General features: G+C 41.4%; 1 protein-coding gene across 1 annotated transcript in view; it reads left to right on the plus strand.

Moving 5' to 3' along the window:
* Positions 1-16867, plus strand: part of si:dkey-215k6.1 (transmembrane protein 132D) — a 266900-nt gene that overhangs the window by 180753 nt on the left and 69280 nt on the right. The window contains exon 7 of the mRNA XM_036599061.1: positions 3298-3481. Coding sequence (XP_036454954.1) covers positions 3298-3481 — 184 coding nt within the window. The remainder of the gene's footprint in view (positions 1-3297; positions 3482-16867) is intronic.

Consider the following 16867-nt stretch of genomic DNA (forward strand, 5'->3'; position numbering starts at 1 on the left):
GCTGCTTCAGAGCATCTCATTCTGTTGGTCAGTGCTTTTCTATGGAGATTGCACAAGCTGTGTCAGCAATGGGTGACTGTAAAGTAGCTGAATTCACTCAATAGAAGGACTGTCTGAATACGTTTGGACATACAGTGTATAAATATATATGCAATACTATGCAAAAGTCAGAGACCACCCTTAAATATGATTAAGAGCTACAGAGTAAATGAGACTCCTAACAACCACCTGGAAGAGCTGGTTGACCCCAAGACTGCCCCCATCAGATAAACAGCACTTAAAGCTTTCATCTCTGAGAGAGAGGAGAAAATCAAGCTGCTTCAGATCTGAAAACATCCACAGGTGTTTCTGTCCATCCTTCCACTGTGAGAAGACGACTCAGCGCTGTGGGTCTGAAAGGATGTGTAGCTGTCAAGAAGAACCTCACTGAGAAAAGGAGACGGACACATCAAACAAAGAAGCTGAACGATGGACTGACCGCCCCAGAGTCCAGACCTCAACACCACTGAATGTGTTTGATTACTTCAGAAAATGATCAACCAGCTTCTGAGACTGAACTTTGGAGGTGTGGAAATGGAATTAAATTAATGAAAGGTGGTCTTGGACTTTAACACCTTACTGGCTAACATTAAACACTTTTGGATTAGTTTACTTGCATCTAATTTAATACACACAGCAATGTAAACTCTATACACACCAGTCCAACACCAGTTTGGTGATTTCCCAGCTCTAGCATGTCAACCAAATCTGGTAATTAACTGATGAGTTGAATCAGGTGTGTTTGAGCAGGACAAGTCACCAAACTGTGCAGGAATTTGGCCCTCCAGGACGGGAGTGTCCCAATACTGCACCAATGGAAGAGTGTTAAAGGGGCCTATTATGATTTTCCCTTTTTTCTCTTTCCTTTAGTGTGTTATATATCTTTTTGTGCATGTAAACAGTCTGCAAAGTCACAAAGCTCAGAGTTCACGCCAGAAAAGTTCAACCACTTTTCTCAGCCGCCTGAAACACCTCGTTGGAATTCCAGCCTTTTTCCTTTGTTACAAGATGACATCATCTCATAACACAGTCCTTGCTGCCTGCCTACCAGCGAGCTCAGCACCCTCACACAGCGCAAAGCGGCTACCGGAAGAGTGTGTTCAGTGTTGCAGCCGTGTGGAGACGCTGACCGGACTTTTAGGATCCACTCTGGTTCAAACTGATACGGCAGAACCGACGCCGCTGGAGAACCAGCCACAGCGGAGTTTACAGCTGCTCAGGAGAGAAGGGTCTGTCTGCAGACTGCAGGACAGGGGCGGAACGTGGATGGGCGGAACTGCTCTGGAGGTCGACGAATCAGAACGGAGTGGGCAAGCTGACCAATCAGATCACAGTGGGCTCATCGGGGGCGGGGCTTAAAGACACAGGAGCTGTAACAGAGCGGTTCAGAGAGAGGGTGAATAGAGATGAACAGTACGAGGAAAATAATATGTTTTTGAAATATTAAAGCTGTAAAACTGTTCTAAGAGACCCCAAAAATGAGGAAATATGGGCACTGAAAATGAGCACAACCCTTTACCTGTCTGAGATTCAGTCACAGCAATGTAAACAGCAGTGATTTGCAGTTTTCCCAAGTTTCTTCCTGATTGCATCTCAATCGTGATAAAGGCAGTGACGGAATCATCCAGCTGTCAGTGTGTTTCACTTAAAGCTTAAATACGAACATAAACTCCCTCTCTCTCCTCGACTGGCACGTTTACTGAGGTTTCTTCTGGGAGTGCTGTTTAGCTGTGCTAACATACATTAGTCCATGTTTATAGATAGCAGTGTATCATACAGTGTCAGAAACCACATGATCAAGTCTATCAGAGATACAACAACACGACACTAGGATTAAAGCTTCCATTGCTTCTTAGGGTTGATTTTAACTGTGTGTAAATGTACGCAAAGTGGCTGCCCTGTGTGTTTTTCTAGAGCCTGTATGTCAAACATAAGATCAACATAATTTATAAAAAATAACACCATCCTATTCAGCCCACCAATTTGTTTTAATTTTCTTTCAATGTTAGTCTATTTCACAATCAGCTGCACTACAATCCCCAGCATGCACTGCAACATGATGAGCACACCCACCCCCCCCTCCCTACAACAGTCTATGGGACAACAGTTACACCTCAAATCTATCACAGCAGTCACATCACCAAACACACTAGCTGCATTAGAGCTGCAGCTATGTTGGTTCGGAAAAGTCTGTTTACTGGGTGGTTTTTAGGGAGTTGCCAAGTGGTAGATACGTGATGTTGAAAATGAATGGTAGTCTATGAGTAGAATGAGGGATGAAGAAACGACACATAGAGGAGAGCGGGTCAGTTGGGCTGTGATTAGAGCTTGAGGACCTGCCCTGAGTGAGTACCTGCACTTTGGTGGCTGTTGGAAAAAGAAATAATCGGGCTTGTTTGTGGGTGACGATGAATGGTAGTCTATGAGAGGAATGAGGGATGAAAAAACGACACATAGAGGAGTGCAGGTCAGTATGATGGTGGATTAGAGCTTGGGGACCTGCCTGAGTGAGTACGTACTGTTTGTGGCTGTCGGGCAAAGAAATAATTGGGCTTGTGAGAGGGCAAAAATGAATGGGAGTCTATGGGAGAAACAACGGATGAGGAAAAAAAAGATAAACAGGCATTGGATTCATGCTCAGAGGCCTGCCCTGAGATAGTGTATGCAAAATGGTGTCTTTTGCTCAAGGAGCATGATACAGTAGATGGACGTGCATTATTTTACCCCATTCATTCCTATGGGGTTGTATAAAACTGTGTGTCGGATCAAAAAGCTGTATATAACCACACCATTTCTGATCAGACCGAACATTCCGGAGGTGGAATGGTGTTGATATCTCGAAAACTACGGGACGAGTTAGCTCCACTCTGGTTTTAGCAGATGTAGTCCTGAAATCAGGGGATGCTGCAGCCCCCTCAGCACCCCCAGACATCGTAACCAGCACCAACGTTTCCTTCATTTGTTTACTTGTTCAAAAAGGCAGTTTGTTAGCTCCTCCCTATTTTTAGCCGAAGCAGAATTAAAATCTTTACATATCAAAATAAACACAACAGCAGCACTACGAAAATGGAGGAGAGCAGATTTAGCAGCACAGTGGACACTTCTTTGTCTCGACCTTAAGGGTGAACATACTAACATGCAACATTCTTCAAGCAGAGTCTTTTCTCTCTGCTCATTTCCAGCTCCTTTCCTGTTTCCACCCTCCGTCTCTCCTCTATCTCTACCATCTAACATCTCTCTCTCTCCTCCTGTGTTCAGGTTTGAAGGCTCCGTATATGAGGTGATGTGGGTGGACTTTGAGATGGATAACTTCATCACCCTGCAGGCGACGCAGGCCGTTCGCTGGAGGATCGAATATCCGTCTACCGGAGAAACGGCCGAGGCCATCACCGTCGTCTACGTCAGCCAGAGGGACGTCCTGGGAATCGTGCCTCTCGCTGAGGTTAGAGGAGCTTCTCTTATGTCTTTTTTCTGTCTACACGTCTGCAACAACATGCATTTTTAACATTAGGGACGCAGCGGTACCGAACCACTCAGTACGCCCCCTACACTCTTAAAAAAGATGGTTCTTTAAGAAAATGGTTCTCTGGAGAACGATAAACACTCAAAGAACCATTTGCATGATTAAAGGGTTTTTACATCGTGAAATGGTTCTTCAGATTGATGGACTGTGTTGTAGATGGTTCAGTGTTTCCATATAGATCCTTTTTGGAAAGGATTCTATAGAGCACCAAAAAGGGTTCTTCTGTTGCTACAAGTTTGACATCGTAATAACACAAGAACCTTTTTTTTCTTTCAACCTTTCAAAAAGGTTCTATATACAACCATAAATAATGCATCAAATAATTCTCCATCAATCTGAAGAAACATTTAGTGATGCAAAGAATGATTCAATCATCCAAAGCACTCTTTTGAGTGTTCATGGTTCCATATGGAACCTTTTGAAGAACCGTCAGTGTACAGTTCAATGCACACACGAGGACCGCAGTGTTATGACGTGCCTGTTATATATCTCTAATTTCCAGAACTCGCTTTTTGCACTGTACTAGACACATGTTCTACATTCAGATCCACAGAACATCTCTGGAGCCAATCAGAACTTCCCTGCAGCCAGTCAAGCAAATATAAGCTGGAGTAGAGAGGAGATGGTGGTGCTGTATAGAACCATATACAACACATTCTCCACCATTCTGAAGATCCACTTCCCCATGCGAAGAACCATTTAATCTTGCAAGTGTTCTTTGAGTGTTCATGGTTCTATATAGAATGATTTTTTATAGTGTGTACACTGGAGGAACCATTTGATCTATAAAATGGTTCCTTACATGGTGAAATGGTTCTTCAGATGAACAGAAAATGTGTTGTGTGTGTTTCTATATAGAACCTTTCTGAAAATGGTTCCGTGTAGCACCAAAAAAGGATTCTTTAATTGTTGCAAGCTTGACATTGTAACTATAGCAGAACCCTTTTTGATGCTACATAGAACCGTATACAACACATTCTCCATCATTCTGAAGAACCACTTGACCATGCAAGGAACCATTTTTTAGATCAAATGGTTCCTTCAGTGTACACACTATAAACAATTGGTCTACACAGAACCATGAACACTCAAAGAACATTTGCAAGATTAAATGGTTCTTCGCATGGTGAAGTGGATCTTCAGAATGATGGGGAATGTGTTGTATATGGTTCTCCACCATCTCCTCTCTACTCCAGCTTGGTTCTACATAGAACAATTTTTTATAGTGTGTACACTGAAGGAACCATTTGATCTAAAAAATGGTTCCTTACATGGTGAAATGGTTCTTCAGATTGACAGAAAATGTGTTGTGTGTGTTTCTATATAGAACCTTTCTGAAAATGGTTCCATGTAGCACCAAAAAAGGATTCTTTTATTGTTGCAAGCTTGACATTGTAACTACAGCAGAACACTTTTTGATGCTACATAGAACCGTATACAACACATTCTCCATCATTCTGAAGAACAACTTCACCATGCAAAGAACCGTTTAATCGTATAAATGTTCTTTGACTGTTCATGGTTCTATATAGAACAGTTGTTTATAGTGTGTACACTGAAGGAACCATTTGATCTAAAAAAAAAAATGGTTCCTCAGATTGACAGAAAATGTGTTGTATATGTTTCAATATAGAACCTTCTTTTATTGTTGCAAGCTTGACATTGTAACTATAGCAGAACCCTTTTTGATGCTGCGTAGAACCGTATACCACACAACCTGAGGACCTATATTGCATTTCACCATGCAAAGAACCTTGTAAGCATGCAGATGGTTCAGATGGAAGATGGAAAGAAGACTTGAAGAACCATCTTTTTTTAGGAACGTAGCTCTATTATGGAAAACAAGCTGTATATGGTTCATAATGTATCTTCTAAAATGGTTCTAGGTAGCACCAACAGGGCTTATCCATCGTTGCAAGTCAAATAACCTGTTTTTGGTAATATATAGAGCCGTTCTTGCTAAAAGTGTAAACACCACTTCTGATGTTTCACTGTTGTGAGTGGACACGTGGGAGTAAAGAGAGCAGCTGTTGACCAGTGTTCAGGGTCTGAATGGGTCAGTCAGTGAGATGGAAACTGGTTTTTATTTTGAAGCAGTGTTTTCTAAGGTTCTTTTCTCTTGGTGGGTCTTGAGGTGAAGATCACTTGAGTTTGGTTTCTCTGCACTGAAGGCCATTCTGACCATTTTAACCATTCAGCCGAGCTGTTTCATCAAACCCGTGAAAATGACGAGAATATCGCCGCTGTCCTTGATTTTAATTAGTAAATCGAACTGTATTAACACACATTTATGTAAAGATTTCGATCCTTTCTATTGGTCCATTCAGCCCAGCTCACACATGCACAACACACACACATATATATGTCTTTTTATATCTGCAAATATATGTGCATTTATGTCTCTGTGCATTTTCATATCTTAAATATACTGAGTGTTATCAAAGCTTTTAGTTGTCTACTTTTCAGACTAATTGCAAATTAATCTGCCTTCACATACCCACGCCTCCCAAACTTCTCAGAGGCCAGTTTCTCATTAGGTTGAATGAGTAACTGACTCTAAATGTAGGTATTGTGATATAAACTGAGTCTGTTCTACAGTTTCTCATTAGGCTGAATGAGTAACCGACTCTAAATGTAGGTATTGTGATATAAACTGAGTCTGTTCTACAGTTTCTCATTAGGCTGAATGAATAACCGACTCTAAATGTAGGTATTGTGATATAAACTGAGTCTGTTCTACAGTTTCTCATTAGGCTGAATGAATAACCGACTCTAAATGTAGGTATTGTGATATAAACCGAGTCTGTTCTACAGTTTCTCATGAGGCTGAATGAGTAACCGACTCTAAATGTAGGTATTGTGATATAAACTGAGTCTGTTCTACAGTTTCTCACTAGGCTGAATGAATAACCGACTCTAAATGTAGGTATTGTGATATAAACTGAGTCTGTTCTACAGTTTCTCACTAGGCTGAATGAATAACTGACTCTAAATGTAGGTATTGTGATATAAACTTAGGTTTCTACTCTAAAGTTTACTTCCAGCCCCATTGTGTCACACGTGATCTGACCGATCAATGAAGTTGATTAGCTGGATCAGCAGTGTTAAATTATGGGGTCTCTCGAGCTGGATGGTGGGTGACCACCACTCGGATAAACACACAAATCCTGTCCGCCTGCTGTTTCACTGGAGCTAATACACAGCGCCACACGAGTGTGTGTATGTGTGTGTGTGTGTGTGTGTGCGTGTGTGTGTGTGTGTGTGTGTGTGTGTGGTCAGAGGGTTGAGTTCCTCAGAAGGATTTTTGTCACACGGTCAGGATGAGTTCAGATTAACTGCAGTGTTAGTGGGATGGTCTGTGTGGTGTCCAGCCTGAGGTCGTTATGCATGCCACGTTAAATGAACAAGCTTAAAGCCGCTGTCACATCTTTAATTTTTCACATGAAAGACCACAAACCGCACACACACACACACACACACACACACACACACACACAGAACAGAATTAGACCCCGGTTGCTGCATCTGCCCACCATTAACTTTAACTCTGCTTTGGCTTAGCAGTATTAGCCTGTGCATTAGCACACTGCAGTGTCTTAGTCATTTACTGAAAACCGTCATTGGTTTATAGTCACATTTTAGTCTTTTTTCTGTTTTGATTTAGTCCAGATTCAGTCAGTGGAGCTCTGTTTTCATTTATTTTAGGCAGTGTTTTAAACCAGGGGTTCACAACTTCAGTCCAGGAGAGCCAGTGTCCAGTATAGTTTGGTGAGCTTGCTGCTCAAGCACACCTGATTCATCTCCTCTGTTAATTGGCCGTGTGAGTTTGTGTCTACACCAATCATGTGCAGCTAACAATTGAATGTTTGTGTTTGTATTGTACTCTGGCCTTTAGACATTACAGACTGACAAACATGCTATTGTTTGTAGGTGTAACACACACACACACACACACACACACACACACACACACACATATATATATATATATATATATATATATATATATATATATATATATATATATATATATAATATTGCTGCTGTTGGAAGAAAACAAAACCTCGTATCTCCATGTTGTTTTTCAGTTTTTGACATAGTTTGAAAATACCTGTTCCTGGTTCCATTGACTTACATTAAAAGTAAACTGGGCGGCACAGTGGCGCAGTGGGCAGCGCTCTCGCCTCACAGCAAGAAGGACCTGGGTTTGATTCCCAGCCGGGCAACCAGGGTCCTTTCTGTGTGGAGTTTGCATGTTCTCCCCGTGTCTGCGTGGGTTTCCTCCGGGTACTCCGGTTTCCTCTCACGGTCCAAAGACATGCAGTCAGGCTGATTGGACATGCTAAATTGCCCCTAGGTGTGAATGTGTGTGTGATTGTATATGTATGTCTGTCTGCCCTGCGATGGACTGGCGACCTGTCCAGGGTGTATCCTGCCTTCCGCCCAATGACAGCTGGGATAGGCTCCAGCACCCCACCGCGACCCAGAAGGATAAGCGGTTTAGATGATGTATGTATGTATGTATGTATAAAAGTAAACTATATTACACCTACAGGAGCTTTTATGAATCAAATTCTAAACCCATAGGCATTAATATGGAGTTGGTCCCTCTTTACAGCTCTAACAGCTTCCACTCTTCTGGGAAGCTTCTACAAGATGTTGGAGAGAGTCTGTGGGAGTCTGTTTGTGAGGTCAGACACTGATGTTGGACGAGAGGGCCTGGCTCACAATCTCCGTTCTAGTTCTGCTTTGTGCACTGGGGCTCAGTCATGCTGGAACAGGAAAGGTTCTTCCCCAAACTGTTCCCACAAAGTTGGAAGTGTACAATTGTCCAAAATGTCTTGGTGCTGAAGCATTAAGATTTCCCTTCACTGGAACTGAGGGTTCTAGGCCAACCCCTGAAAAACAACCCCATATCATCATCCCTCCTCCACCAAACTCTACAGCTGGCACAGTGCAGTCAGGCAGGTAACGTTCTCCTGGCATTCACCACACCCAGACTCGTCCATCAGGCTGACATACAGAGAAGCTGATTCATCACTCCACAGAATACGGTTCCACTGCTCCAGAGTCCAGTGGCGGCGCTTTACACCACTCAATCCGATGCTTAGCGTTGTGCTTGGTGATGTAAGGCTTGTGTACAGCTGCTCAGCCATGGAAACCCTGCCATGAAGCTCCCGGTGCAGTTTCTGTGCTGATGTTGCTGCCAGAGGAGGTTTGAACTCTGTAGTTATTGATTAGCAGAGTGTTGGTGACTTTTATGCACTATGCGCCTCAGAACTTGGCGACCCGCTCAGTAACTTTACGTGGTCTGACACTTCGTGGCTGAGTTGCTGTGGTTCCTAAACGCTTCCGGTTTTCAATAATACACTCACACTTGATTGTGGAAAATCTAGGAGGAAAGAAAATTTGCAGATTGACTTGTTGCAACAATGGCATCATATTACAGCACCACACTCAAACTCAGTGAGCTCTTTAGAACGACCCGTTCTTTCACTAATGTGTGTAAAGGCAGGCTGCATGGCCAGGTGCTTGACTTTATACACCTGTGGCAATGAGACTGAATAAAACACCTGAATTCAGTGATAAAGTTATAGTGTAGTGTGTTACTACACGAAATGGTTATGAATTCACTGCCTGATGTCAATGTATTTTTCTGTGGAGGGGTACATGCAGGGCGCTGTGAGGCAAAATAGAAAACTTATTATTTTCATATTTTACACTATTTTCCATCATCAACATTCCATATAAACTCAGAAGACTCGTGTAGGTTCACTGGTGGTTTTGGATGGTAAATAAAATGCCTATTTGTGTTGTAGTCATGGCGACCCCTGGTTCCTATCACCACCACTGTAAAGACATCTGAACCATTTCACACCAAACCACTCTGAATGACTCTGTTTACGTCTCACACACTGGATTATGCAGAAACGTTTAAAAATCTATCAAATTGCTGTTTAGAAAAACTCAATATGCATTGCTTTTCATGTAGTTACCAAATAATAAACCCCATCATAAGAAACGTGCTTATAATAATATAAATAATATAAGATATAAGTTGTATGTTTCTCAGTTTACTAGACATGTAGGCTTTATAAGTAATAAATAACTCACAATACATGTAACTGAAAATGTAAAAAACTGAAAATGTCTTACACTATATTCAGTTCAGAGTTGATAATAAATTCAAAGTGTTTTTCAATTTATTCCATATTCATATAAAAGTAACCTCAGTCTAACTCTACTCTTCTCCACTCGGAGGAAAATAGTGCATGTATAACTGTTACAGCAGTGAAAATATCCCATAAGTCATTTTTTTACTGCACTTGAGAGGAAAATTGGGCCTTGTAAGTAAAGCCGTACTTATACAGTCTCTCACTAACGCACAAACGATTACATTCCTTTCCCACTTTACACCTCAAATAGGATCTTTAGCACTCCCCCCACCCCCTACACCTCCGCCCGGGCTGAGCTCCAGCACCCTCCCCTGTCTCCACAAACACCCTGCTGTGACCTTCAGAAAGGTCAGGCTGGTTTCTGCTGTACCTCCAGCAGGGGGTGGAATCTCTCAGCCCAGAGAGAGCGCCCCCTACTGAGCTACACAACTCCTGCTGAGTTCCTGCCAGGCATGTGAGATTGTGGGAGATATACCATCTTCCAATAGCGCCCTCTACTGGCTGACGATATTACGGGGGGACTGGGGAGGCAGGGGTACTTATTAAGACCAGAGTACATCATACCAATGTTCTCCAACAAACACCAATAAACCATGTGACTGTTGATAGGCTCTCGAATATTCTCATTTGTGTTTGGTGGAGAATGTTTGTGTGTGGTTGGGCATGATGGTGTGTGGTTAAGAATGATGGTGTTTGAAGGTAAATGTTGGTGTTTGGTGGTGAACGGTTGTGTTCAGTGAAGAGTGTTCCTGTGTGGTAAGGCATGATGGTGTATGGTTAAGAATGATTGTGTTCGGTGGTGAATGTTGGTGTTCGGTGGAGAATGGTGGTGTGTGGTTAGGCATGATGGTGTTTGATAGAGAATGATGGTGTTTAGTGTATAAAGATGGTGTTTTTTGGAGAAGGTTGGTGTGTGGTTAAGAATGGAATGTTGGTGTGTGGTTAGACATGATGCTGTGTGGCTAGGAATTATGGTGTTTGGTGAAGAATTGTGGTGTTTGTTGGAGATTCATTGTCTTTGGTGGAGAATGCTGGTGTTTGCTAGAGTCACAAACCATATGATTGATGGTCCCACATTCACACTGGTTAATTTAGTTTGTCTGTTTTTTGCTAGAACATAATGAAGCTAAATAGCAATAATAGAAAGTTGGTGTTTTTTTTAAACCGTTGGTGTTTGGTGGAGAATGATGCTGTTTCAGAAAATGGTGTTTGGTAGAAAAGTTTGTTGTTTGGTGGTTAATGGTGGTGTTTGTTTGAAGAATGGTGGTGTTTTGCACAGAACGATGGTGTTTGATGGATAATGATGTTTAGTGAAGGACAGTGGTGTTTGTTAGATAACAGTGGCGTTTGTTGGAGATTGACTGTCATTGTTAGAGAATGCTGGTGTTTATTAGAGTCACAAACCATATGACTGATGTTTAGACTCTAGAATGGTCTCCCACATCCACACTGGTTAATTTAGTCTGTCTGTTCTTTTACTAGAACATAATGAAGCTAAATAGAAATATAAAGTTAGTGTTTTTTTGAAAATGTTGGTATTTTGTGGGGAATGATGATGTTTGGTGGAGAAGTTTGTTGTTTGGTGGAGAATGATGGTGTTTAGAGTAGAACAGTGGTGTTATATAATGGTGGTGTTTATTGGAGAATAATGATGTTTGGTGGAGAATGGTGGTGTTTGCTTGGGGAATGGTGGTGTTTGATGGAGAATTACAGTGTAGTGTAGAACAGCGGTGTTTGTTATATAACAATGGCATTTGGTGGAGAATGATGGAGTTTAGTGGAGAATGGTGGTGTTTGATGGAGAATTACAGTTTCTTCCAACAACTAAACAGTAATATGAGATGAGCTCCTGTTTGGTTGGAGTAAAACCCTGTAGCCACTCCGGTTCTTTGTGGGTAAGTCTGGTGACACCTGGGCTATACTCGTAAACAATACAAATGCCAAAAGAGTTCCTTGGAGCAACGGCATCGAACCACCACTATCAGTTCCCTAAAGAACTTTTTAATGAATGATTCTTCTAAAAGCTCAATTGAAACCACTTAATCGAAAGGTTCTTTAGTGCTTCTTTATCGCTCCAGAGAACCTTTGTTGGCACTTATTTTTTAAGAGATCACTGCTATTTCAATATAAAAGCCTTTAAACCAAATCCTTTAGATCAGAATGTCTTGTGAAACTTTGGACTGACCTAAAATGAACAGCATCATGAGTTTTGAAACTTCTCACACTTCTGCGGTGTTTTCTGGAGTGACAGAGAAGAAGAAGCGAGAGAGTAATTTAGCTCTGATGTGTGTTAGGTGTCTCCATCACCTCCGACACACACATATAACAGCCAATCATAAATGGTCAGAAGATGAAAGAGCCAATCAGCAGGTGTGTTAGCTTTCATGTCCGGCCTTTCTGAGCTGCAGTAATGGCCGGTGCTTGTTAGAGTGGACCGCACGCTCGGAGAGGGTTTTTGGAGTAGTGTGAAGTGTTTTTATGCCTCAGAAGTCAGCGCTTTCCTCGTGTCGCCGAAACATTTCAGTGCATTTGCGGGTAAAATAGCGTTTCTTATTTCTGTGTGTGGTATCACAGCGGCCTGTGCTCGCTTTGTGCATGAAATGAGGCGTAGTGGTCAAAGTGCTGTGCTGTGGTCAGGAGTGGACGCCGAGTTCCTTTAGAGCTGTGGATTATTAGCTGTAATTTAGCCTCCTGTCTGTGTGGAGCTGCTATTTTCCGCCGGGAGGAGGAGGGGAGGAGGACGAGGGAGATGCTCAGAAATTGGATCTGAGAGTATGTATGTGTGGAGCTGCTGCTTTATGGCTGGAGTAAAAGGCCGTTACTCAGCCGAGAGCTTGTTACGGAGGTTTTAGCCAAAACACACACACTCACACAGTCTAACACACTTCTTTAGGTTTTGTAATGGAGCTATGTGGCTAATGCAGCTAACATGCAGGGTTAGGAAGTAACAGAATACAGAAATTAATATCTGTATTCAGTCCAAGTTACATTTTGTAAAGTAAATATTCAGAATCCAGTTAATTTTTTTTATTTTTGGAGAATACTTTTAGAATACTTACCCCTTAAATTAAAAATCAATTAAAAGGAACACCATCAGTGCTTGTTTATTATTGTAAGTATGGCATGTAGGAAACATGCTTCTTAGACAAATTCTAAATAAGCTTCAAATAACAGCTTCTTTACAAACACTCAAGTTCCTGCTAGTAGCCTGAGTAGACTGATAAATCAGTGTGATCGGTTATTAATCTCAGTGCTACTGAGCTCTGCTAAAGCCTGAGTAGACTGATAAATCAATGTGATCAGTTATTAATCTGTGTTACTGAGCTCTGCTAAAGCCTGAGTAGACTGATAAATCAATGTGATCAGTTATTAATCTCAGTGTTACTGAGCTCTGCTAAAGCCTGAGTAGACTGATAAATCAGTGTGATCGGTTATTAATCTCAGTGTTACTGAGCTCTGCTAAAGCCTGAGTAGACTGATAAATCAGTGTGATCGGTTATTAATCTCAGTGTTACTGAGCTCTGCTAAAGCCTGAGTAGACTGATAAATCAGTGTGATCGGTTATTAATCTCAGTGTTACTGAGCTCTGCTAAAGCCTGAGTAGACTGATAAATCAGTGTGATCGGTTATTAATCTCAGTGTTACTGTGCTCTGCTAAAGCCTGAGTAGACTGATAAATCAGTGTGATCGGTTATTAATCTCAGTGTTGCTGAGCTCTGCTAAAGCCTGAGTAGACTGATAAATCAGTGTGATCGGTTATTAATCTCAGTGTTACTGAGCTCTGCTAAAGCCTGAGTAGACTGATAAATCAATGTGGTCAGTTATTAATCTCAGTGTTACTGAGCTCTGCTAAAGCCTGAGTAGACTGATAAATCAATGTGATGATCAGTTATTAATCTCAGTGTTACTGAGCTCTGCTAAAGCCTGAGTAGACTGATAAATCAATGTGATCAGTTATTAATCTCAGTGTTACTGAGCTCTGCTAAAGCCTGAGTAGACTGAGAAATCAGTGTGATGATCAGTTATTAATCTCAGTGTTACTGAGCTCTGCTAAAGCCTGAGTAGACTGATAAATCAGTGTGATCGGTTATTAATCTCAGCGTTACTGAGCTCTGCTAAAGCCTGAGTAGACTGATAAATCAGTGTGATGATCAGTTATTAATCTCAGTGTTACTGAGCTCTGCTAAAGCCTGAGTAGACTGAGAAATCAGTGTGATGATCAGTTATTAATCTCAGTGTTACTGAGCTCTGCTAAAGCCTGAGTAGACTGATAAATCAGTGTGATCGGTTATTAATCTCAGTGTTACTGAGCTCTGCTAAAGCCTGAGTAGACTGATAAATCAGTGTGATCAGTTATTAATCTCAGTGTTACTGAGCTCTGCTAAAGCCTGAGTAGACTGATAAATCAATGTGATCAGCTATTAATCTAGTGTTACTGAGCTCTGCTAAAGCCTGAGTAGACTGATAAATCAATGTGATCAGTTATTAATCTCAGCGTTACTGAGCTCTGCTAAAGCCTGAGTAGACTGATAAATCAATGTGATCAGTTATTAATCTCAGTGTTACTAAACTCTGCTAAAGCCTGAGTAGACTGATAAATCAATGTGATCAGTCATTAATCTGTGTTACTGAGCTCTGCTAAAGCCTGAGTAGACTGATAAATCAATGTGATCAGTTATTAATCTCAGTGTTACTGAGCTCTGCTAAAGCCTGAGTAGACTGATAAATCAATGTGATCAGTTATTAATCTCAGTGTTACTGAGCTCTGCTAAAGCCTGAGTAGACTGATAAATCAATGTGATCAGTTATTAATCTCAGTGTTACTGAGCTCTGCTAAAGCCTGAGTAGACTGATAAATCAATATGATCAGTTATTAATCTCAGTGTTACTGAGCTCTGCTAAAGCCTGAGTAGACTGATAAATCAATGTGATCAGTTATTAATCTCTTCTCTCTCTATTGCTTATCTCTCTTTTTTCTCTCTGTACTCGGTCTCCCTTTTTTGCTCTTTATTTCTCTCTCTCTCTCCTCCCTCTCTCTATACTCTCTCTTCTCTATTCTTTTTTTCTCTCTGGGTTTCCCAGCCCTATATTCTCTCTCTTTTTCTTTTCTTTTTCTTTCTTTCTTTCTCTCTTTTCTCTCTCTCTGTCTCATCTCTTTCTCTTTTCCCCTGCTTCTCTTTCGTCTCCTTGTCTCTTTCTTTCTTTCTTTCTTTCTTTCTTTCTTTCTTTCTTTCTCTCTTTGTCTCTCTGCCCTAGCCCCCCCCTCTCTCTCTCTCATTTTCTCACTCTTTACTTTCTTTCTCTTTCTTTTTCTCTTTACCTCTTCCTCACCCCTGTATTCTTTTTCTTTTCTTTCTCCTTTCTTTCTCTCTTTTCTCTCTGTCTCATCTCTTTCTCTCCTTCCCCTCTCGCTCTCTTTCTGCCCTATACCCCAATTTCTGTCTGTCTCTCTTTCTCTCTCTCTCTCTCTCTCTTTCTTCCTCTCTTTCTCTCTCTCTTTCTCTCTCTCTCTCTCTCTCTGTCTCTCTGTCTTTCTTTGTCTCTGTCTTTCTCTCCCCTGTACTCTCTACACCCCCCTCTCTGTATGAGTTTTCCCGGTGGAGTCTCAGACAGCAGCCCAGTGTCTGAACAGTAATTAATTCTTAATTGGAACACTTGTTTATCTTTGTTGTTTGAAGATTCGGATGAGTCGCTGAATTACCCAGCGGGCCGTGCAGCAAGAGGGGGGGGCGGAGCTTTCAGCTGCACCGTTTAATGCCAGTCTGGAATATGTTTGTTTATATTAGAGAGAGAGAGAGAGAGAGAGAGAGAGAGAGAGAAATAAAGATGCTAAACAGCGACTGCATTCACAATTAAAAAGTCGTCGTAGTAATATACAGTTGCTATGGAGACGGAAAAAAGCAGAAACATGCTTTAATTGTAGTTGGTAATTATAACTGCCGTTCCCATATTCACGCCTGCTTTTCCGGTTCATCCCGAGACGCTCCGGCTGAAGTAAGACAGACAGCGTTTTCTCTCCGGATGTTTCTCGGCGTTTCACCATCAGAGTCGTTATTAAACTGTGTATGTTAAAGGTAAAGAGAACCATTACAGTGCAGACGGAGATATTTGCATAAATCAGGGGTCGGCAACACGTGGCTCCAGAGCTCCATGCGGCTCTTTTACTGTCCTGTTGTGGCTCCACAGCAGAATCAGATTTATAGGTAAAAATAAAATAATCCTCCTTTACAGTAAAATAAAGCTCTGCTGATCGTTCAACACAGTTTAACACTAAATGGTCTTAAACTCTGGAGTTAATGTAGAACTGCTGATTCACCCTTTAACCCTGAAGATCAGCGCAGACTGCTGGTCACCATAGCAACACAGACAACGGTCTCGCCTAGCTAGTAGCTAACGAGACGGCAAAGAGAGAGATTTAAGATGAACATCGATAATTTAGAGGCAAATGGACTTATTTGTGTTTATAATCACTCCAGCTGGTTTCCTGATACGTTTAATCTGCAACGAGAAACTGACAAACACTAAAAAGTCACGAAGTTCCCGTTCCACCTTAAATGGTGCAGCAGTTACATTCTGGCACCATTTAAGGTTGAACAGGAAAATCTGAATGAGAAGCTGGCGAATGAGAAGCGACTTCAGCCTCGTAAAAAGTAAATGTTGAGAAACATTTTACAAGAAACTGTTCAACTTTTGCAGTAAAGTTTTCTGACAGAGATGCGAGAAAAGTGCTGAGCTGAAGCTTAAAGCAGAGCAAAATAAGTCTGCGTTTTTATTTATATATTTTGTTTATATTATATTTTTAGCCTATATTAGTACATCAGCACATACTGAGACATATTTACAGCCAAGATGGTAAAATGGACATAAAATGCACCACATAATCTTCGTAGAGGTAATTGGACACTGCTAGACTCTTAAAAAAGATTGTAGTAAAGGCAGTGATTCTATTTAGAACCATGAGTTCAACATGGAGCCTTTTCATGATTAAATGGTTCTTTGCATGGATTCATATAGAATGTTGTACAACCCTGTTTCCAAAAAAGTTGGGATGCTGTGCAAAATGTAAATACAAACAGAATGCAATGATGTGCAAATCAATTAAACCCTATATTTAACCCCTTAAAATCCC

The sequence above is a fragment of the Colossoma macropomum genome, unplaced genomic scaffold (genome assembly GCF_904425465.1).
Source record: "Colossoma macropomum unplaced genomic scaffold, Colossoma_macropomum, whole genome shotgun sequence".
NCBI classification, from domain to species: domain Eukaryota; kingdom Metazoa; phylum Chordata; class Actinopteri; order Characiformes; family Serrasalmidae; genus Colossoma; species Colossoma macropomum.